Below are 24,484 nucleotides of genomic sequence, written 5' to 3'. Positions count from 1 at the left end.
ATGCCTGGCCTTCCCCTTTCCTTTTAAAAATCAAATTTCTAGCTCTTTTGGAATATACTTGAAGAAGGAAGCTCTGAACAGAGCATTACCGCACAGAAAGCAAGATTACATTTTACCGATAGCATTGAGGACACAACTCTTCATTGCCAAAGCTCTTTGGTCTCACCTTTTGATCAGTTATGCACACAAGAAATCACCAGCTACTCAATTTTTAAAAGCATCACTAAATTCAATGATAAGAGAAAATGTTTGACAAATGCCAAACATCAGCTGCCTTTTTACAGAAAGCACTTAAGTAATTATAAACATGAGTACCTGAATGATGAATAATAATCCCCTTGAACAAAATTATATCAGGAAATTTTAAAAGATTTTTTTGAGTAAGCTTAAAATTTAACAATGAATAGAGATAACTTTTGAACTCCTTGGAAATAGAACAGAAGCAGTAATATAGAATAATATAGAATAATTCACAATATAGAAAATAGGCAATTGCTGTTGTCTTTTTTTTTTTTTTTTAAGACATGGATGCTCACTCTGTTGCCCAGGCTGGCCTCAAACTCTTGGGCTGAAGTGATCCTCCTGCCTCACCCTCCCTAGTAGCTGCTGCTGCTTATTTTAAAGTTAAACTTCCCTAAAATTACCTGTGTAAATTCACAGCTGTGTGAAAAGTAGCCTAAAGAATTTCAAATCAATTTCATTTTAAAAAACTTAAGTAGAAATAAATATCTTCAAGCCTCTAATATGAATCTTTAAGGCTCCTCTCTCCTCACTCATCCAGTGATTTTTGTTGCCCTTTGCGGTAAAATGTACCCATTTGGATACCAGGGAAGTAACAACGAGGTGCAGCATTTGTGCAGAAGATAATATAGAAGCTAAAGGGAACCCTCCCTTCTGTGAAGGGATAGGGAGATTATAGGTTTTGGTTTTGATATTTGCCACTTATTAGATTTATAATTTAGAATTAGTCACTTTATCTTTCGAATTCTCAATTTACTTCCCTGTAAAACCAAACAAAAATCACTACTACACAGGCTTTTAAAGATTAGCTGAGATAATTTACATGCTGATGTCTCTCACATTAGGATCTGAGGCTGGACACCTCTTCTGAGTTTCAGGCCTGTGTGTCTAATTGCCCAAGAGACATATTTACCCTGATGTCTCAAATCACCCTGTTTCACTGTATAACAAAATGGTGAGTTTCCCTCCATGTCTGGCCCTACTCCTATTCTTACTATCTCAGTGAACTATGCTACCATTATCAGTTTCACAGGCCAGAAAGCTTAAAGGCATCCCTAACACCTCCTTCTTCCTCACCTGGTATATAAATCATATGCCAAGTTCTGTAAATTTGTCTTCAAAATAATGTCAAGTTCTTTCATGCTTTCTCTCTCCATTCCTATTCCCACCACTGTAATCCAAACTACCTTTACTTTTCCTTGGACTCTTGTAACAGCATCTTCACTGGCCTCTCTGCATGTGTTTTGAAACTGCTACAAAACTTTCTACATACTGCAGCAACAGCAATCTTTTGAAAATTCAAATTTGATTACAATCTGCTTAAAATCCATCAGTGCCTTCTATTATTCTAACAATATGGCCAAAATTCATAATCATGTCTTCTTTTGAAATGAGTTAATTCTACCTGTCATATTGATAGCATCTGAAATATCACTTGATTGACCCCTGAATATTGGCACATCTCTAAATAAAAGAGTCATTAGGCAAGTAGACATTTAAGATCTTTCTCTTCTGTTATAAGCTCTGTGAAGATAGAGACTATATTATTTGTTTACCACTGTGTCCACGACATCTAAGTCAATGTCTTATTCAAAGTAGTTATTCAATAAATGTATGTGGAAAGAATAAATAAATCCACCGAGGCCACCTAAAAACACCTGGCATGATAAAATACTTGAAAAATGATTTTAAATACATATATAAAAATGAACTGGGTATTAAGCAGGGGTGACAATTTTCTGGCAAGCCTCACTTATATTAGTTGAGGTGTGACCCTTCATGATAAACATCACTTGCACTCAAATTGATTAATTGATTTTAGTTCACACCAGGTATTATTTGATACTTGGAATAGAGAGGCTTGCAGGACAAATTTAGATTTTGTGGGGCTCACAAACCAGGTGGAAAGTGGATAGATTCATACATAGAAAAATTACCATGCAACTCTAAGGAAGGAGTGATTTAACATGATTATGTACATGTATAAAATGATTTTATATCTCAGAGTTTGATAAATGGAGAAATAGAATCAAAATTTAGGCTGAAACAGCAGCATGTTCAAAAGTATGAGCCCATGAAATGTTATGGAAATGGAAATGGAGAAAAATCCTAAATGGAGACTCTTTGCAAAATTGTTACTAATAAGCTCCTTTTTTTAAGTACTGTGATTTTTACAGAAGGAAGGAAAAATATGTCACTTGAGATTGCCCCTCTTTTTGATTCATAGGAAGCACCTCCTCTTACCACACCTCCACCCTTTGCAAAACTCCCTGTTCTTAGTGATCTCATAAATTAAAAAAGTTCAATCAAACTTATATCTATTCAACTAATGGTCCCCCAAAATGCAGAACAGGGTTGATAAAATATAGGCTCTCCTCTTATTCCTACATTGTAGTTCGGCTATGCCACATACCAGGTAAATGGCCTGGGACAATTTATTTATATTATTTAAGCCTCTGTTTTCTTATCTATGAAAAATAAAAGGAAATAGATACCTGAATCTTGTAGGTAGCTATAATCATAGCCCAGATCTCTGGATGAAACAAAGAAATCGCCATTTCTGTAAAGAGGTATAAAAGGAACCATGTAGGATTCCCGATTATGCCCAATGGGTGCATTGGCTTCTGGATAAACTTCTTGAAGAGGACGGTGCCTTCGGAGCCACTGCTCAAAAATACTGCAGAGGAAAGGGTTATTCAGACTAAGAAATATGTTTGTAAAAAATTGAAATTCTTGAAGTAAAATAACAAGGCATATATTAAAATCCCAAGACATCTAAAGATGCTGAACATGTTGATCATACTTTAAAAATATTTTGTAAAGTATTAGTTCATTCTTTCAAACCCTGAAGAAGCCCACTCATTTGAAAAAAAAATATGAGGATAACTTTGAATAAAGAATTTCTTAGGAGATGAATTAAATTTATACAACCAGTTTTGAATCTTCAGAATGATGCAGAGCAAGGGTAATTATTGGTTGAGTACAACTGAGTCATACTTGTAAATTAAATGTATTTCCTGTTCCGAAGAAAGTTAGCTTAAAGAAAGAACATATAAAACTAAATTGGAAACAATACTGGAATTTGACCATTTTTTTGGCCTTGGTGAGGGGCTTTCAATTATTTCAACCTAATGTTGTGTTTGGTGAAGTGTATGTTTAATGAGTTTTGATGGAAGACATTTCCAATTATAGAGGATAAATTACTTGTACTTGGTTTCCCAGCTTCCCTTAAACCTAGAAAATGACCATATGATCAATATTCAGCCAATCACACATACCCATTTATGAATTTGAAATAGAAGATAGTGACACAAAGAAGCAAGGATGATGGAAAACCATTCTGGTAGTGGGCAGTGGTAGTGGCTGTAACATTATTTTTCAAGGGCAGTAAAGCCAGATGTATCAGCAAAGGATTCTATTGTCCAGGGGTATCCCATATTCTGTAGCATGGTTTTGGCAGATGTTTTTGCTCCTTCCCCTTTCCCATGTTCCTACCTATTTCTGAACCTGCTTCCCCATTATTTTGAAAGCTATCTAAAATCCTCTCAGCAAATTTGTTTCCTGTTTATATCAGACAGAGTTTGTTCTGCTGTATGCAATTAAAAACTCTGATTGGCAAAATAGCCAACAAATTAAGGGATCAACAAAATAAAGTAAGAATGGAATATAATCTCAAGTTGTAGGAAAATTTATAGTGGGGACATTAAAAGTATGACAAAGAGAATGGCTTTGTATTATCAGGTCATATAACACAGAGAAAGAACACTAGATCTGGAGTCAGAGAACTCTCCTTGAGGCCCAGCTCAGCATTTTAATAGCTGTATGACTATAAGCAAATCACTGAATTTGGGCACTTAGCCTCTCTATCCATAAAATGAGAGTAATAATGTTAGTTCTACCTGTTTCCAAAGGCATTATCCAATGTGATATTTTTTGTGAAAGTGCTAAATAAGTAAGCTATCGTTATTTAGCTATAACGTTTAAGCTAGGAGGTAAAAGGTGAGTACATCACAGAGAAGGTGGTGTCTAAAGGTGAAAGCGATAATGCTTCAAACAAAAAAATAAAATTTTGGAAAAAGATTTTTAACATGTGAAGTACAAAAAGAAGAGAACAAGGAAGTCAACCAGCAAAAGTGTTCATTATTTTTTCCATGACAGAAAACAATTGCTTACTTAGAGAATCTGGATGTCAAACACTACTTGTGATCAAAGTTGGTTTTTAATTGTGAATTAATTAAGGCATCACTGATAAACACTAAAAATCTGGTCCACAGATACCAAATGTCCCTGAATTAGCTCAATTATTAATCATGTATTTGCTGAGGAACTATTGTAGGTCAAATTACACATAGACTTGTGTAAAAATCTGAGTTTCACAGGTTGTGACAAGAAAGATTTGCAAAATTTCTTAATCTATTTTATTTTCTTTTTCTTTATTTGCAAAATGACAGTAATGTCCATGTCATGAAGGTAGTGTGAAGATTAGTTAAAATAACACAAGATACATAGCTAAGTACTTGACAAATGGTAAGCAAAAGGTATCATCCTTCCCACAGCTCTTCCTCCTACTTATCATTATTGTCATATTGGGAGAACTTTAAAATTGCTAAAAGACATAAGATATGCTGTAATAGAAATTACAAAGCCATGCACATTTGAAAAGGGTCTTTATTGATGGTTATTATTCTGATAGGCAGAAATGAGAAAGAAGAAGACTGAAGAAGATTGGTTTTTCTGTGTCTCAGTTTCTTCAACTGAAGAAATTAGTAGAAATTGGCTTAAAAATTATAACCCAAATTCTATTCAAGTCCTATTATTTCACGAATTAGTCATTTTCTTTGAACTTCTTCATTTTTTCTCTTCACAAAAGCATTACCTTTTCATTATGTAAAATTTAGAAAATGCAAACATGCGAAAAGGAGAAAAGAAAAAAATCACATGTACTTGCTTTATTTTTTATTATATCTAGTTTTTGAAACATGTATACATAACATTTTATATGTATTTAATCAAAAAAGAAAATTGTATTATAGATAATGTTTTATAAGACATTTTATTTGTACTAAACTGTGTTTTCAACTGGTTAATCTATTTTTTAATGAAAAGGGGGCTGTCTGATAATTAATCCTTCCCTCATCCCTGTTAACCTTTGACCAAATAAGGAACAGTCCAATATACAATGAGCCATTAGATAAGGGGTTGAGGCAAAAATTGTACCTTTTGTCAATTGAGAAAAATCACTGCTATAGTTCAATTCATAAGTAATTTTGTTACTGTCAAAAAATAAAAATTATTTACCTAAGTAGGACAAGGACATCAATTCTTAGTAGCAGAAGATTTAATGGATGAAACTATTAATATTAAATAGGCTCATGTCCCTTATCAACCTTTTAAAATGAAAGTATTAATCTTGATTAAATTCTTCATAAGTGGTTCTCATCTTCAGTTAATTTTACCAAACCATGTCTAGAATGGCTCACATCAGAATACTAATGTTTAACTTACTGACATTTCAGAAAAAATTATCTTCTTATCAAAGATTCATTTAGGCTGAATCTAGACAATTTTCTGGACATCTGAGTAATAGTGAAATTCACAATAGAGAAATTAGAAGAAAGTAAAGATGATGGAAATATGAAGAGATGTGTTTTATGAATAAAACTGACATGGGACTTCTGGCTTCAGGTTTGACATGTAAAGAACCTGGTCACTCGCATCTTTAACAGAAGAAAAAGTTAGACAAATTGAAAATCAACAATTTTTCTTGGACCCATGAAAGAATTGAGGCTGTGGGAGAAACTGTCAACCCCCAAACTGGAGAGATAAATGCATGGAGAAGAACACAGCTGAGGTCTGCTCCCCAGGAACACTGAAACACTTAGATGCACAGCTGAGAGACTGCATCTAGACCAGTTGTGATAGAAACTCCTGGGGCTGTAGTCTTACCACGTATTTTTCAGTTTTGCCTCCAGGAAATCCACCAGGTTTTTGTAATGAAGATCTGCAAAAAGATCTCCTTCCGGCTCTGTCATAGGAGGAGGAAAGAGATCATTGTGAAATACGTCCAGACCTTCTCCATCCAAAAGCCCTATAGTCCAGGGAAAATGACTGCCAAACCTTAACCCAGCTAGAGAAAAAAAATTCTTCTCAGTCCAGCCTCTCCCAGTCTTTTATTTCTCACCTAATATGAAGTAAACATAGGCCACAGGGCTCAGGACTCCAAGAAAATAAATTAGGAATGCTAGGGAGGGGAGTAGGAACAGATTAAGAAAAAAAAAAAAAGCTATACCATAAGACAAACACTTGTGAAGGTTGTCACAGCCCAAAGACACTGGCCCACTAAGAGACTGCAATTTAATCAGAATATTTGAACACTCTCCCTTCCTCATACTTTACTACCATACTGACAAACTCCATTATAACAACAGTGGATGACAGTTAAAAGAGCCACAAGACATAAACTATCTCTGAGGAAAAATGTACAGGGAAGCTCAAAACGAAGAGTGGAGATGAAAATGAGTACACCAGAGAAATTAGAGGCCTCTGACCTCAAAACTACAACAATAACTACAGCAAACATTAAACACAGCCCAACTCCTTGCCAGATTAACATACATCTTCCCACTGAAGTCCTATTTACCTCAGTTCCCGTTACCTAATAAAACATGTCTGACTTTTAATAAAAAATTATAAGGCATGCCAACAGGTAAGAAACAAGAAAGTTTGAAGAGAAAATAATCATCAGAACCCAACTTAGATATGATATAGATTTTAGAATTATCAGGCACAGAATTTTTAAAAGAACTGTGAGTAATATATTGATATGTTAGAATATTTCTAATAGAAAAAGTAAACAACATAAAAAAGATGAATAATGTAAGCAGAGAGATAGTAACTACAAGAAAGAATCAAAGGAAATGCTAGAAATCAAGAACGCTATAACAGAAATGGAGAATACCTTCAATCGACTCATCATTAGAGTTGACATGGTCAAGAAAAAAATCATTGAGCTTGAAGATAGGTTAATAGAAACTTCCCAAACTAAAATGCGAAAGAAAAAAAGAGTGAGAAAAAAATCAAGAACTGTGGGATAATTTCAAAAGATGTAACACAGGAATAATTGGAATACCCGAAAAAGAAAAAGTAGACACAGTAGAGGAAATATTCTCTAATAGAGGGAATCAGGGCTCGTTGAAGAAATGGCAGATTCTAAGACTGGGGCAAGAAATATGCAAGATAACTGTGGATCATCTTGTAGTACCAGGGAATAAGCAAGTGTTCAAGGAAACACCAACTCACAATGTTAGAGATATGTCAAAGGGACAAAAGAGCCAACTGAAATAGCTCCTATTGGCTAGAGTTGGAACAATTTTAGCCACAAATAAGGTAGTATTGAGTTGTAAACCAAAGTATAAAATAAATGTAGATGAGTCTATAGTGATATAAATTAATGAATAAATAAATAAATGGAGGGAAATGCATAAATCTACCATGCAAAAGAATTTCATATAATTAATCAGATACTCCACTATCAAGCAAGTGGTATAAAAATCCCCACTCATTAAGTATGGCACATAGTGATTTCTTTCCAAAGAGTACAGTATAGAAGGGTGATGAAATCATTTAACAGTTTGAGAAACCTGACAAACACTACCTTTGCCAGACAACCAAGGTAAACATCAACATGGTGAATCATGTTGACAGTATGCACCTGCAAGGGTGGAAAAACTGTGGTACCTTTGCTCATTCATCATAAGGGTCACAGCCAACACCTTAATAACAAAAGACAGAAAAGCATAACAAATGTATTTAACCAAAGTTTTATGTGACACAGGAGCTTTCAAAAAAAATAAAAAGACCCCCCAAACCCAGGGAAGACTATTTTATGCTTAGATTGATGAAGAATGGCCACACATGTAAGTAATGGAACAAAAAGGGTATGATCTAATGATAACAGACTGAGGAGGAAAACCTAGCAAGGCTTGTCTGTTGAGATTCTTCTTGGCCTCTCTGTGTAGCATTTCCCCTTCCCAGGTGGAGCAGGACGCCTCTGGAATGAGGGTCTTATGCCCTACTACCAGACAAGCAAGGTTAGAGAATTTCTTTATGCCAGCTCCTACATATAAAGGCGGGAGAGGGTTACAGTAATATTTCTTTGGGTGACAGCAGTTCTAGTTTCTGTGACTGGCCTCGGGGATGAAGAATCCTAGTTTCTATGACATGTTTCTCAGGAGAAAGAGAGGGGCAAAATACAGGAAGGCAGGAGAATGTAAGAGACACTTTGCTTCTTATGCCTTCCAATCTCCTTCAGTTCAAAGTACTCGGCATGCCATGTACCATATTTTGGGGTATCATTTTCTGAGTCCAGACATGCCCTTGATATGATGTGAAGAGAATAGTGCTTTACCTTTATGGTATTTGTCCCCAAAATGCATGCTCCAGTCTAATCATGAGAAAAATATCAGACAATCCTCAACTGAGGGACATTATACAAAACACCTGAGCGGTACTCCTCAAAATAGTCAAGGTCATCAAAATACAAGTCAAGTCTGAAAAACTTTCATAGGCAAGAAGAGCCTAAGGAGACATGATGACTTCGTGTAATGTATCATGGATGGGATCCTGAAACAAAAAAAGATATTCGGTAACTACTAAGTAATCTAAATAAGGTATGGACTTTGGTTAGTAATAATGTATCAATATTGATTTATTAATTGGGGAAAATATTCCAGACTAATCTAAGATGTTAATAATAGGGGAAACTGACCATGGGTATATAACTGTCTGTTCTATCTTTGCAATGTTCTTAAAATAAAAGAACTACTTTAAAATAAAAGTTTATTTAAAAAAAAAGAACAAAGAAGTCTTGATATAGTTGGATATTTGGGAACCTATTTTCACCACCACACAAAATATGTTACATACATATATATATTACAACACCTTTTTATTCATTTATTCATCTATTTCAAAAATGGATGAGCATCCATATTCTGAAAATCAATAATAAACTGGCTCTGTGCCAGGCATTGGTGAAGTTCGCTGTCTGGTGGTACTTAAAGTCTAGTAGTGCAGATATGTCTTAACATTAATTTCAGAAATAAATCTATAATTATGGGCTGGCAAATGCTATGGAAGAAAGCAATATGATAACAGGATTTAATGGGGAGGCCTCATCTAGTCTGTGGCCTTGGGGAAAGTCTTTGATGGTGTATTTAAACCAAGAGTTGAAGGATGAGTATTTAGAGAAATGTTAGAAGAGTGTTTCTGAAGGAGGGAATAGAATTTGCAAAGGGTCTTTTTGTGGGAGGTGTACAGCAAATTCAAGGAACTGAAGAATAACCAATATATATATGGTATATGTATATGGGGACAAAGAGAGAACAGTTGACAATGAGCCTAAGGGCCTAAACTGGGGTGGAATCATGAAGGGCAGCAGAGGCCATGTGAGAGATATTTGTATTTTTTCCTGAGAGTGATAGGAAGCCACCGTTTGAACCTGGGGTGGGGGGCTGATAACATGAACAGATTATCATTTTAAAAAGATTACATAGATTTTATAGTGGATAAGGGATTGAATGACAGTAAGATTTAGTTGACATGTAGGCAACAAGGGACAAAGAAATAGTGAGAAAAGTATGTACAGGAAAAAAGAGGGTGTGTGGAAATCTAAGCAGCACAACTGAGAGGTGAGGAGGAAGAAATCTAAGATGGCGTGTTTTTTGAGTAAATCACTGGAAAAGAAGTGGACTATCAGGGAGAAATGTGAATATCATGATTCTGTATGTGATGTCCTAGAAGAAGCTTTTGAGACATTCCAATGGGGACGTCAGGTCGGCAGCTGGATATCTGGGACTGCCCTTCAGAGCAAGAGCAGCTCTGGAAATACAAATTGAGAAGCCACTGATTTCTAGATAACAATTGAAACTGTGGGACTAGTGGAACAATGAAAAACAAAGAGTCTGAGATTATTTTTCTCATATGTCATCTTTCTGAAAGGGCAGGACAGATGAAGTGAAAATCACAGTGTCTTTGAGAACCACAGCTTGAGATGCCTCCAGCCAGTCAAATTTCTAGTCATTCAAAATTTATTGAATTGCCGTTGCATAAGAGCAAAGTCAGGGGTTTCTTATCTTTTCTATTCTTTTGGATTATTTGTTACTTCATGTAGCCTTTGTGTTGAAACATTTCCTTGTTAAAACAAACTTTAATTTTTAACCAATAATAAATACCCCATTTAAGTTTATCTGAGAAATCCCTCTAAATCTCAGTATGTTCATTTATAGAAAGGAGATGGTGCTATCTACTTTAATGTAGTTATGAGGACAAAAATGAAATAAGGAAGTGTAATATTGAATAATAATACTCAAGGATAAACTGAGACAATATTCATAAAATGATTGGCCCAATTTCAGAAAAGCAGTAGTTTACGTTTTCTTCCCTTCCAAAGCCCTCATTTTACAAAGGGAAAAAAACTTCTAATTCAAAGGTCACAGTTAGTTAGTAGCACAACCAGGATTGGAATCGAGTGGTTTTGACTACCACACTGTTACTAACTACAGTAAATGCCCTTGTTCTCTCTGTGTTTTACACAGGATGATGGGAGTGTTTCTGCAGTTGTGAGTATACATATGCTTCTGCCAACGTCTGATATGTAGATTTTATCTCTCTAAGGCCATTTGGAAGAGGCTTGACTTTCATCTTGATATATAAGCTATTTATTCAACAGATACCTGCATTAATTAACATTAAACACCTTAACTGTTCCTTTACTTAAAAAATACAGTTTATGCTAAGAAACAGCAATGAATACATTACAAGATCAGGAATGGATATATATTAGCATAACAAACACAACAAAGGAGATAAAGTGAAATAATATTCAATCCCCCCCCCAAAAAAAAGGCAAAAAGAGAGGAAATAGTAAACAAAGTTGGTAAGGGGCTGAGTTAAAATAAGAACCGAGTTTTTCTGGCTGATATATCCAGGCTTCTTTGTCTGACACTCCATGTTTCCCTGCCAGGTATCCATTCTCTCCTTCCTTACTCTGCCTGAGTCGTCTCTGGATGCTTGTTATTCTCTGACTAAGCTTTGCAGCTGGAGGGAGGTTTGTCAACGGGGCTGGAAAGGTAAAGGAAACAGATGCTAGAACATCTAAAAACTCCACTTACTTTGGAAATTCAGGTTCACCCTGTTTTTTTTCACTGTGGGGTAACAAATCCAGACTTAGGCAGAGGCATCATTGTTTTCAGAGCAGGCACAATTATATTAGGGAATATCAGTGCTGCCAACTAGCTGAGGCACCACGGCTTTTAAATTTATCTTTGTTTTCTCAGTGCCAAGCACATAGTAGGCGCTAAATATTTACAGGATAATCAGTGCTGCTCTCTTGAGTTTATCATTTAACCCCAAAGCCTAAATTAACAATAAGGCAGTTTCTGTAATACAAACTCTTCGGATATTTTGCTTAATATTTTATCGATCCCATTTTACAAAAGAGAAAATTTAGTGAAAGAGTTTAAGGATTTGGAAATAGTTACTCAACTAGAAAGCAACAGAAGATCTGGGGTTCCATTTCAGATTTCTGTGACTTTCACATTACCCATCACCTTAGCCGGAACCCAGGTGTTCTATGCTTTTCCACTAACATGCAAGAAATTAATTTGAAATTAGGAATTAAGGCAGAAAAGTGGACAAGGCTTTAATACTTTGTTCCAAGTGCTAGCAGATCTTTCAGAGCTATGCACAGAAGTAGGAACTAGACTTCTTCTATCATTTCACCTTACCTGACAAATGCACATTTGATCATGAAATCTCTAGAGTTTAGAGAAAGGATGAATGCGCAGTTGTGAAACACTAACATCAATAGTCTAAAGACATGTAATTTTTCTATTTGGAATTGAAATCCTTTTTTTATTTTCCTCCACAGGTCATGAGGACCTGTAGACCAGCATTGGCTTAGCAGGTTGCAAGGTGCCAATAGAGAAGTGGGTCAAAGAGGACGACATTGACATGTGATGTTGAATCTAGACCTTGACCTATTCATAATGACTAGCTTAGAATATCCTCCTAAAGGAGGCCAGGAAGTACCTGGGAAATGACACTGAGAGAGCTGTGTGTTACCTAGACAACTCCCATTCACAGCAGGCAGAGGAAGTGAAGGGAGCTAAGGGTACCATATATCCTGTTGTGAACACAGGAAGGCCTTGTAGGATGAACAGACGGGAGGGCAAATTTCAACTTCAACAAATGCAAAGGCTTATATACGGAGTTCCAACTCTGTACCCTGGGTATGGGAGCAAGAAAAGAAGCCAGAAACACAAAACCTCATCTTTAAAAACCTTGTTTTAAATTCCTGGTGTTGATTATGTGAGGAGTGAGGAGAGAATCTCTGTAAGTTTTAGTTTACTCCTCTGTAAAATGTGGTTAATGACAAACTTCAAAGAGCTGTGAGAAATAAATGCGATGAGGTGTGCAGTACACCCAGAACAGTGCCTAACCTGCAGTGAGCATCCAACGATGGTTAATTGTGGCTGTTATTCTGACACAGCACAAATCATTGGTTCTACAGCCTACTACAAGGTGTCAATTTAATTTCATTAGACCAGAGATTTTAAATTTCTGTTCTTTGGTAATTTTGGTAGGGGGAATATGTGCTAACAATTCAATATGTCAGTGAGTTTTATTTCTCATTTTTAAAGAAAATATATAAACAGAGAGTGAATAAGTTATAAAAGTTAGCCTCACAGATTCTGGAGCTAGATGCTTGGGTATAAATTCTGATTGTAATACTTAATAGCTCTGTGAACTTGGGCAAGCTACTTAACCTTGTGCTCTAGTTTTGTTTTAGTAAAGTGGGGATTATGATATGAGATAAATTGTGTTCCCCTCAAATTCATATATTGAGTCGAGTACCTCATCTTTAAAGATAATTAAGTTAAAACGAGGTCATTAGGGCAGGCCCTAATCCAATATGAATAATATCGTTAGAAGAGGAAATTTGGGCACCAACAGAGACCAAGATAAGACTGTGTAAAGATACAGGGAGAAGATGGCCATTTACAAATCAAGGAGAGATGTCTTAGAAGAAACCAACTCTGCTGACACCATGATCTTGGGCTTCAAGCTTCCAGAATTGCAAGAAAATAAATTTTTGTTGTTTAAGCCACCCAGTCAGTGGTATAGGCATGCCTCATTTTTTTGTGCTTCACTTTAGTGCATTCCATCAATATTGTGTTTTTTACAAATTGAAAAGTTTGTGGCAATCTTGCATTGGACAAGTCTATCAGCATCATTTTGCCAACAGCATGTGCTTACTTTGTGTCTCTGTGTCACATTTTGGTAATTCTCATAATATTTAAAACTTGTACATTATTATTATATCTGTTATGGTGGCCTGTGATCAGTGATCTTTAATGTTACCATTGGAATTGTTTTGGGATACTACGAACCATACCCATATGAAATGGTGAACTTAATAGACCAGTGTTGTGTGTGTGCTGACTGCTCCATGGACCCGGCAGATTCCTCAGCTTTCTCCCTCTCCTCAGGCCTCTCTATTCCCTGAGACATAATAATATTGAAATTGGGCCAATGAATAATCCTGGAATGGCCTTTAAGTGTTCAAGTTAAAGGAAAAGCAGCACGTTTCTCACATTAAGTCAAAAGCTAGAAACTATTAAGTTTAATGAGGAAGGCATGTTGAAAGCCAGTATAGGCCAAAAGCTAGGCCTCTTGTGCCAAATAGTTAGCCAAGTTGTGAATGCAAAGAAAAAGTTCTTGAGGGAAATCAAAAGTGCTACTCCGGTGGACACACAAATGATAAGAAAGCAAAATAGCCCCATTGCTGATATGGAAAAAGTTTTAGTGGTCTGGATAGAAGCTCAGACCAACCACAACATTCCCTTAAGCCAAAACCTAATGTGGAGCGAGTCCTCAACTGTCTTCAATTCTGTGAAGGCTGAGAGAAATGAGGAAGCTACAGATGAAAAGTTGAAAGCTAGCAGAGGATGGTCCATGAGGTTTAGTGAAAGAAGTCATCTCCACAACATAAAAGTGCTGATGGAGAAGCTGCAGCAAGTCATCCTGAAGATCTAGCTAAGATAATCAATGAAAGTGGCTATACTCAACAATTATTACTGGAGACAAAACAACCTTCTATTGGAAGAAGATGCCATCTAGGATTTTCATAGCTAGAAAGGAAAAGTGAATGCCTGGCTTCAAAGCTTCAAAGGACAGGATGATTCCCTTATTAGGGGATAATGCAGCTGGTGACTTTAAGCTGAAGCCAATGCTCATTTACCATTCTGAAAATTTTAGGGCCCTTAATAATTACGCTAAATCTATTCTGTCTGTGCTCTGTAAATGGAACAACAAATCCTGGATGACAGCACATCTGTTTACAGCATGGTTTACAGAATATTTCAAGCCCACTGTTGAGACCTACTGCTCAGAAAAAAAAAAAAAGATTCCATTCAAAACATTATTGCTCATTGACAATGCACCTTGTCACCCAAGAGCTCTGATGGAGATATGTAAGGAGACTAATGTTTTCATACCAACTTATACAATATCCATTCATCAGCCCATGGCTCATGGAGAAAATTCAACTTTTAAGTCTTATAATTTAAGAAATACATTTCATAAGGCTATAGCTGCTATAAATAATGATTCTTCTGATGGGTCTGGGCAAGGTAAATTGAAAACCTTCTGGAAAGGATCTTCTATTCTAGATACCATTAAGGACATTTGTGATTCAAGGGAGGAGGTCAAAATATCAACATTAACACAACTTTGTAGAAGTTTATTCTAACCCTATTGATGACTTTAAGAGGTTTGAGACTTCAGTAGAAGTCATCACTGCAGATGCAGAAATAGCAAGAGAACAAGAATTAGAAGTAGAGCCTGGAGATGTGACTGAATTGCCGTAATCTCATGATAAAGCTTGAACAAATGAGGAGTTTCTTTTTATAGATAAAAAAAGAAAGTGGTTTCTTGAGATGGAAACTACTAGTGGCGAAGATGCTTTGAACATTGTTGAAATGACAACAAAGAATTTAGAATATTATATAAACTTAGCTGATATAGCAGCAGCAGAGTTTGAGAGGACCGACTCCAATTTTGAAAGTTCTACTGTAGGTAAAATACTACCAGTCAGTGTCACATGGTACAGAGAAATCTTTCATGAAAGCAAGAGTTAATCAATGTAGCAAACTTAATTGTGGTCTTATTTTAAGAATTTCCACAGCCACCCTAACCTTTAACAACCATTACCTTGCTCAGTCAGCAGCCATCGACCTTGAGGTGAGACCCTCCACCAGCAAAAATATTACAACATGCTGAAGGATTGGATGATTGTTAGCATTTTTCAGCATAAAATATTTTTAAATTAAGGAATGTACATTGTTTTTTTAGACACAATGTTATTGCACATAATAGACTACAGTATAGTGTAAACATAACTTTTGTATTGCACTGGGAAACCAAAAAAATTCATGTGACTCACTTTGTTGTGATATTCACTTTATTGTGGTGGTCTGGAACCGAACCTACAGTATCTCAGAGATATGCCTGTACTATGTTATGGCAGCCCTAGCAAAATAATAGGTAATAGTACTTACCTCAAAGGATTGTTTTAAATATTAACTGAATTAAGATGTGTAAAATCACTTATATAATAGTAATGTGCAACATAGAGGAAATATTGCTGATATCAAAATTATAATTACTTTGTTGTTGAGGTTTTTTCCTTAGGATTTCTTTCAACTTTTATTTTCAAGTATATCTTTTGCTCCTTCAAGATTAGCTCAAAGCCTACCTCTATGAAAACTTCAATATGAGTTAACTTTTCCTTCGTTTGATTATAACATTTGTCACATTGCATTGCAATCATTTGATTATGTGTCATTCTTCAACTGTATGTGGAATTCACTGAGAGCAATGATATTGCCTTATTGATCATTATATACCCTATGCCTATCACGGTGCTTGCCCACTAACCAGGGGGTTGAATTCAAAATTTTTTTACAAACTCTCATAAACTGTACATAAAATTAATGGTAATTTTATATTTTTCTCTGTAGAGTTGAAATTTTTATAAAATTTTTCAAAAGAATATGAATTAAACATTTTAAGAATGACTTTTTTAGTGATTAGATATCAGAACTGGGAGAAAGAAGGATCTCAGAGATGCTGATGACTTTGACTTGCATCTCTGTGGATTGTGCCATTTACTGATTCACACTGGTATCACAGTGCCTGGTATGTAATAAGCATTGTGCTAAGTGCTGGAAATACAAAACCAGATGAGGAACTGTCCCTTTCTTCTAAGGAGCTGAAGTCTGCTCAATAATTCAGCACATTTGTTCACGTGTATGTGTATAAAAAAATAATAATTCAGCACAATATAGTGTGAATGCCAGCAGAGAAGCAGGGCCTTTCATTCCTTGGAAGAACAGAGAAAGAGATAGCATCTGCTTGAGGAGGGGATAGGTGGTGTCAGGGAAAGCACTCCTTAGGTGATATTTGAGCTTACATTTTGAAAAATCAATAGCAGACTTCTGGGCACAGTAATAGAAGGAAAAAAGGCAGTCTAGGAAGAGTAAAGCACAAGCATGAAGGAACAGAGATATGCTCTTGGGGTCTTGCAACTAGTTCAAAAGGACTGAAAGGGAATGTAGGTACATGCGGTTTAACCCAGATAATATAGGGCTTTGTATAAAAGGTAATGAGTCTGAATATTATTCTAAAAACTATGAGGAGCCATTGGAGGATGTTAAGCAATGGAATGACATAACAATATCTAATTAATGCATAATTGAATGAACCAACAGCTGAATTTGGAGGCTCAAAGGAAGAAACCAGGTAATGGATACACAGCCTACTTAACCTGAGACCACTGGGAAGAAGTTGGAGCCTCTGTCTGGGTTTAAAATAACAGAATCCAGGAGCTCTAGCTCCTCATGCTTCTGGCTAATGATGAAACATATTTGGGGAATCTTTGGAAATTTTCACTGTAAAACAGCCCTTTTAAAAGAAATCAACACGGTAAGAGCATAGATTGACAGAAATGACTAGCTTCAATGAAGAGCCTGTTATATAACTAAGAAATTCAACTGGGGCCAACTTTGATTGGCTATAATTTGAAGTATATAGTCTATAATGTCTTAATTGAGTCAAGAAAAGAGGAAACGAATCCTTGAGGAATAGATAAGGAAGTTAAAATCAGATTAAAATCACTTAAATTTGGAGGAATTTAATATAAGAGCCAAAAAGAACTAAAGAACTAAAAGTTCAAGAAAGAAAAGCAGTTTCAAAGTCCCCCTCCCCATCCATAAGCATTTAAGCATATCATTAAGTAGCAGGCATCCTGCTATGAACTGTTTTGAAAAGCAAGCTATAGTGATCCTCATGAGATTCTAATGTGCACTTGGAATTGAGAGACACTGCATTAGGCAGAAATTGCACTCAAATCAAATGAGCCAGGCTCTACTGGCCGCAGCTAGTCAGGGTAAATCTATGAAAAGGTCTCCTATAGGGCCAGACCCTCTAGACAATGTTGGGTATAAGTAGGGACCAGCTATTCATTTGGCTCTCAGTAGATTTTACTGATTGGCCTTCAAAGCCTCAGTGCTCTTATCTATGAAGCAATGATAATAAACCTTACCTTGTCCCCTTCACCAAGTTGCCCATTTATTTATTCAATAAATATTCTGTCATGTAATCACTATGTGTCAAGCTCCAAGTATGTATAAGAATGTCCCTATCCTCATGGATATCACTCCATGTTGTGATAAATCCATATATAAAATTTCAAAGCAATGTAGATGATACTTTTAGAGACCTGTATAAAGCCTATAGGATTACAGCAGGAGCAGCTAATCAACAGGGGAGACAAGGAAAGCTTCACAGCAGGGATGATATTTAAACCAGATGAGTAAATTATGGGGAAAGCATTGCATTCAAACAGACCCACAGGGAGCCTGAGCACTGATGTAATTGAAAAATGAAAGTGCTTTGGTGCAGAATGTAGAGTAGTACAGGATCAACAGGAAGTAAGACCAAAAAGGTGGAGATGTGTCAGCTTGTGAAAGGTTTACGTATATTGGGGTGCAGAGTTTGGACTTGTTCCTGAGGGGTAAATTGCCTCCTAAGTACTTTAGATAAGGAATGACTTATGGTTGGATTTGGATTTTGGAACTATGATCATAGTGGATGTGTGTATTATATTATATATTACATTACATTATAATAAATCAAAACATGTTACTTTCATTTATCAGAGAACATAGTGCTAAAGAAGAGATTATTTTCTTTGTATTTTGCCCTAAAATAGTAGTTAGATATCCACCCACTTACTCACCAATTTTTTTCTGTAGTCAAAATCCACATCTACCTATATTTCTAAGGTCCTTTCCTTCTCTACTCTCTATCTTTATTCCAATTGGATAAAATTGACAAATAAAATTATACCCCACAAAAGCTAGTGTTCTGAGTGTCACTTAATCTGAAGTTAAAAATATAAATTTTTACTTTCAGAAAAGGAGAAACCTACTATTCTGTTTATATTGAATCTTCACTAAGGGAAGAGATAACATCCAGGAAAAGATTCCTATTTCCTGTGCTAAAAAATGATCTAGATAACGGTGAGAGATTAGTGAAAACTATTCTGAAAATAAACCACAAATAACAGAGCGTAGAAGACCAAAGGAGCAAATATAGAACCATCTCTAGAAAAGTCTCGAATATACTAATAAATCAAAGGGAATTGGGACAGTGAGAATTTTGAAATCTCTATAAATGTTCCAAGTTGTTATCAATTATCACTTATTTTCCCCAAGTGATTAGTAGTAAAATTCATGAAATGTGAAGGGCCCAGTTAAGAAATATCAAACAGGAGCTATGCTGATATATTCCACTCCCCAGCCAAGAGGCACAGGGAGAGGAATTCTGAGGGATGAAATGGACATGACAACTATATTTGCAAACTCCTCTCTGGGCCCAGCTGACAATCTTCTTCTTTTCGAAGGTCAAAGGAATAAACTCCCTATTTGAAGCTTTTCCTCTAATCACTTATATATTCTTGGACAGTGAGAATTAATAATTTTATTTTTCCCCAATACTCTCAAATTCTTATGATTTCTTGGTTTCCTTTTAAAAGTTGAGCTTGCCTGTGTCAGGGAGGGTCCAACTTACCATTTTCTCTCTGTGCCCCAAACATCTGAGAATCTGTAGGTTTTTTTTTTTTTTTGTAGTTGTTAAGATGATATTATTACATATAATCATTCAAACACTATAAGAATTTCTCAGGCTTGATTACCTAGTGGGTCTGGACTCAAACCAATATAAGAATCAATAAAGCTTAAAAAAATTAAACATACACAAAACACATAGATATAATTTACTGGGAAAAAAGGGAAAAACAAATAGTTTTTCTTGAAGCAGTGGAAGAAAAATGGCACTTGGGTCAGGAAAAGAGACTTCTCAGAAAGGAGAGAGGAGAGTTCTTAGACATATGAATGATATATTAAACACATCACAAAATATTAGGGCTTGAAAGAACACTTTCATCTAATCCAAGAGTTGATATAATGAGTAGCATAGAGCCATTACAGTGTTTGGGGGCTTACCATCTAATTGGGCATCAGAGCCTTTACCTCAATGATCCCCAACCCTTTTGGCACCAGGTACCAGTTTCATGGAAGACAATTTTTCCACAGACCTTAAGGATGGTTTTGGGATGATTCAAGCACATTACATTTATTGTGTACTTTATTTCCATTATTATTACATTGTAATATATAATGAAATAATTATACAATTCACCATAATGCAGAATCAGTGGGAGCCCTAATCTTGTTTTCCTGCCACTGATCTGACAGGAGGCAGAGCTCGGGTGGTGACGTGAGTGACGGGGAACAGTTGCAAATACAGATGAAGCTTCACTCGCTCACCTGCCACTCATCTCCTGCTGTGCATCCTGGTTCCTAACAGGCCATGGACCAGTGCCAGTCCTTGGCCCAGTGGTTGGGGACCACAGCTTTACCTCAATCACAATTAGAGTACTTATATCTGTTTTGTATATTGAAATGCCATTAAGTACTGGATTTTTTAAGAGAGGGGCTCTGGATTCCCACTTTTGGAATGGCAGTGGGAGTAGCTTCATGGACCAGCTTTGGGTTTGGTTTGCTCTTTCTTTTCTAGTGCCTTGATATGTGTCATTAGATTGTTAATTTGTGATCTTTCTGTCTTTTTGATGTAGGCATTTAAGGCTATGAATTTTTCTCTTAGTACTGCTTTTGCTGAATCCAAGATATTTTGATAGTTTTTGTCCCCTTTGTCATTCAGTTCAAGGAATCTTTTTATTTCCATCTTAATTTCATCATTGATCCAATTGTTCAGCAACATTTTGTTTAATTTCTATGACTTTGTGTAGAATTGGGTGTTTCTCTTGGAGTTGGTTTCTAGTTTTATTCCACTATGGTCTGAGAAGACACGTGGTATGATTTCTATTTTTTTTTGGATTTGAGCCATGTTTCATGGCCTAAAATATGATCAATCTTGGAAAATGTTCCATGTGCTGATGAGAACACTCATCAGTTTTACCCCAAAATTCAGTAGTTTTGAGGTAAAATGTTCCGTAAGTGTCTGTTAGGCCCAATTGTTCTGGAGTCCTGTTTAAGTCCAGGGTTTCTTTATTCATTTTCTGCTTGGATGATCTGTCCAGTTCTGCCAGTGGGGTGTTGAAGTCTCCAGCTATTATGATGTTGTTGTTTATGTCTCTGCTTAGATCTAGTAGGATTTGCTTTATGAATCTGGGTTCTCCTGTGTTAGGTGCATAAATATTTAGAATTGTTTTGTCTTCTTGCTGAATTGTTCCCTTTACCACTTTATAATTACCATCTTTGTCTTTCTTTACTATTGTTGCCTTAAAGTCAATTTTTTCTGGTACAAGAATGGCTACACCTGCTTTCTTTTGCATGGAATATTTTTTTCCATCCCTCGACCTTGAATTTGTGATAGTCCTTGTAGGTTAGATGTGTTCCCTGGAGACATCAGATAATTGTCTTGTGTTTTTTAAATCCATTCAGCCATCCTGTATCTCTTGAGTTGGGAATTCAAGTCATTCACATTGATTGACAGAATTGATATGTGGGATGCTGTTCTGTTCATCCTGTTGGATAATAGCTTATTGCTTTGTTTTACCTCTTGTACTACTGTTTTATTTGAGTTTTGAGCTTTAGCTTTTGGGTGGTATTACACTGGTAGGTGACCATTGTGTTGATCCATGTACCATGCAGTTCTGAGTATTTCCTGCAAGGCAGGTCTTATCTTGACAAATTCCCTCAGTGTTTGCTTATCTGGAAAAGTCATCATTTCTCCTTCATTTATGGAACTTACTTTTGCAGGATACAAAATTCTAGGCTGGCAGTTGTTCTGTTTTAGTAGACTGAAAATGGTGCCCCAATCCCTCTGGCTTGTAAGGTCTCAGCTGAGAAGTCTGCAGTTAGACTGATGGGTTTTCCTCTGTAAGTTACTTGACATTTTCACCTTATGGCTAACAGGAGTTCCTCCTTCATGTTGACTTGAGCCAGTCTGATGACTATGTCTTAGTGATTGCCTTTTTGCAATGAATCTCCCAGGTGTTCATTGATCTTCTTGTACCTGGATGTCCAACTCTCTAGCAAGACCAAGGAAGTTTTCCTCAATTATTCTCTCAAATAGGTTTTCAGCCCTTGTGTGTTTTCTTCTTTGCCTTCAAGGATGCCTTATGTTTGAGGGGGTTTACATAATCCCATGTTTGTTGTAGGCTTTGTTTGTTCCTCTTAATTCTCTGTTCATTGTTTTTTACTGACTTAGTTTGATAGAGTTGTCCTCAGGCACTGAAATTCTTTCTTCTACATGGTCTAATCCATTCTTAAAACTTTACACTGTGTTTTGTATTTCCTTAAGTGAATTTTTCCCTTCTGAAAGTTCTATTTGGGTTTTCTTTTAATATGTCAATCTCTTTAGCAAATTTTTCATTCATTCCCTAAGCTGTTTTTCCAGTTTCTTTGAGATGGTTTTCCACTTTCTCTTGGATTTTATTGAGCTTCTTTACAATCATATTTGGAATTCTTTATCTGTAATTTCAGTATTTTCATTTTGGTTAGAATCCATTGTTAGAGAGCTGGTATTCCCCTTTGGGGTGTCCTTTTGTTCTAATTTTTCATACTTCTGGAGTTATTTTACTGATTCCTTCTCATCTGGAGCAGCTGTGTCTTCTTACTTTTGGATTTTCTTTTGCATAGATGGGGATTTTTCCACCCACCTTCACCCATAAGGGTGTGTCTGTAGCATACATTGGGTAAGAACATTTGACCTTTTGTTTGTGGTTGCTTTGATGACAATCTATGTTCTGAATAGATACCTTGTTTATAGATATCCTTGGTGTAATGGTTTTCTCAGTTGCTAGTTATTTGTATGCTGTAGCAGTGTGAGCTATGTGCTTGGGCAGACTTGTTATCTCTCTATGATAAGAGAGGATGGAGGCCTTTGAAGTCCTTTCTCTTTCCCCAGCCCTGTGGTCTTCTTAACAATGTGAATTTTATTGGCATGCCCAGTTTAATCTCTGAGACAGTAGGTGGTGCTTGTGAGTGAGAATGGACTTCACCTTGTATGATCGAGACAGTAAATGCTGTAAAGGACCATACAAATTGGCCTCCCTGTCTATGGATGGCATTTGCCAGAAGGAACAAGCTACAGTGCTGTTTTTGTGACTGGCTCTAGTCCCTTAGGAGGGGCACTTGATTGTCCCAGGTGGTAGATGGGAACCTTCAGGTATGTCCTTATTCTCTGCCACAGAGGAGGCAGGCGGGGGAGTGTGGCTGGGTGGGGCTGGTTGGGTGAGCTTCCCCTCAGATTCCACAAAAGCTGGTATATTGGCTGACTCAACAAGGTTCAAATGCCTGCTCCCAGTCCCTGGGGAAAGCCACTGCCAGGGAGGGGCCAAAGTGTCCCCACCCAACCAGAAATTCTGCCTGTAGAGATGGGGCCATCTGAGATTCACAGTCTGGCTGTCTAGCTCTCACACCTCCCCCTGGCCTATGTTTCTGACCCACTAGCATGCATCTTCGTGAAACACCAGCTAGCAGGGGGCTGCCAAATTGGGCACCCCAGGTCCAGTAAAAATCCACAGGGGAAGAGGCATGGGCCCCACTCTCTGTGGAGCCCTCAGCCTGGAGAACAATGCTTTTGCCTAATTATCAGCACGAACTTTTCTCCCAGTTGGAATGGGAGGGGAAAGGACTGCAGATCTCAGTCAGTCCTAGTGGCTGAATGCACCAGGCCTAGTTACTATGGCATCTGGGGGTGTGGTCTTCCTTGCCATGGTTCCCACCCTAATAAAACAGGGGGATGAGTGCTCTCACAGATCACCATGTCTTGGAACCCCACAGTATTCTCCTGTCAGTTCTGTCCATATAGCCTTCCTTTCCATCCAAGTCCAACTCCCAAATCTCTTCCCTGTGTACCTAGCAATCTGCTGGAGTCCTGGGGGTATGGGGTCTGGTCTGCTTGTCTGACGTGCTGGTGGTGTGTGACTATGCGAAATGCTGGCCAGCAGGGCAAACTGGGATGCCCAGATCCACTTCAGGTCCCCAAAGAAAAAGAGGGGGACCCACTCTCCGTGGAAGCCTCAGCCTGCAGCATGTGCCCACTGAGTAGGTGTAGCTGCTCTCCAAGTTCTCAGCCCCAACTGCTTTTCCCGTTTCAGTGGGTCGGGGACGGGCAGGGAAGGAAGTGTCTGAATGGAAGGAGGCCAGCTCTCTGGCTTCTTGGTACACTCTCCTTGGAGCGAGCCCCATAGGCAGTGTCCAAGATCCGGGGTCATGCAGGCGCTCCCCACTATACTGTGTTTGCCACCATGCCTGGGCTTGTGGGGGTGGAAAAGCCTCCAAGAAACTTGATATCCTCAGGCCACCGAATGCTTGTGAAAGGGTGAAAGGGATTCCCCCCCTTAACCTTTCATTGGGCTCAGTGTCTCTCTGGGTTTGATCCTCACTGATATCTTTATTCCTTTATCTTCTTCCTTCTCTGCTTCACAATCTACCTCTGTGAGATCCCCAGCGGGCTCTAGCACCTTTCTCTGTAATCTGCACCTGTTCTGCATTTCTCCCGCACTGCCCCTCTTCCTTTATCTGAAATCCAATCTTCCCTCCAGGATGGTTGGCTAGCCATGTCTCTAGTCAGCCGTCTTGCCTCTATT

General features: G+C 37.2%; 1 protein-coding gene across 1 annotated transcript in view; it reads right to left on the bottom strand.

The window, feature by feature from the left end:
* The window catches only part of TYR (tyrosinase), a 74,474-nt gene that overhangs the window by 5,062 nt on the left and 44,928 nt on the right, over positions 1-24,484 (bottom strand). The window contains exon 4 of the mRNA XM_012641785.1: positions 2,736-2,917. Coding sequence (XP_012497239.1) covers positions 2,736-2,917 — 182 coding nt within the window. The remainder of the gene's footprint in view (positions 1-2,735; positions 2,918-24,484) is intronic.

The sequence above is a fragment of the Propithecus coquereli genome, unplaced genomic scaffold (assembly GCF_000956105.1).
Source record: "Propithecus coquereli isolate 6110/MARCELLA unplaced genomic scaffold, Pcoq_1.0 Scaffold170, whole genome shotgun sequence".
Classification (NCBI taxonomy): domain Eukaryota; kingdom Metazoa; phylum Chordata; class Mammalia; order Primates; family Indriidae; genus Propithecus; species Propithecus coquereli.
Note: the sequence above shows the minus strand (reverse complement) of the source record. Positions and strands in the feature narration are given on the sequence as shown.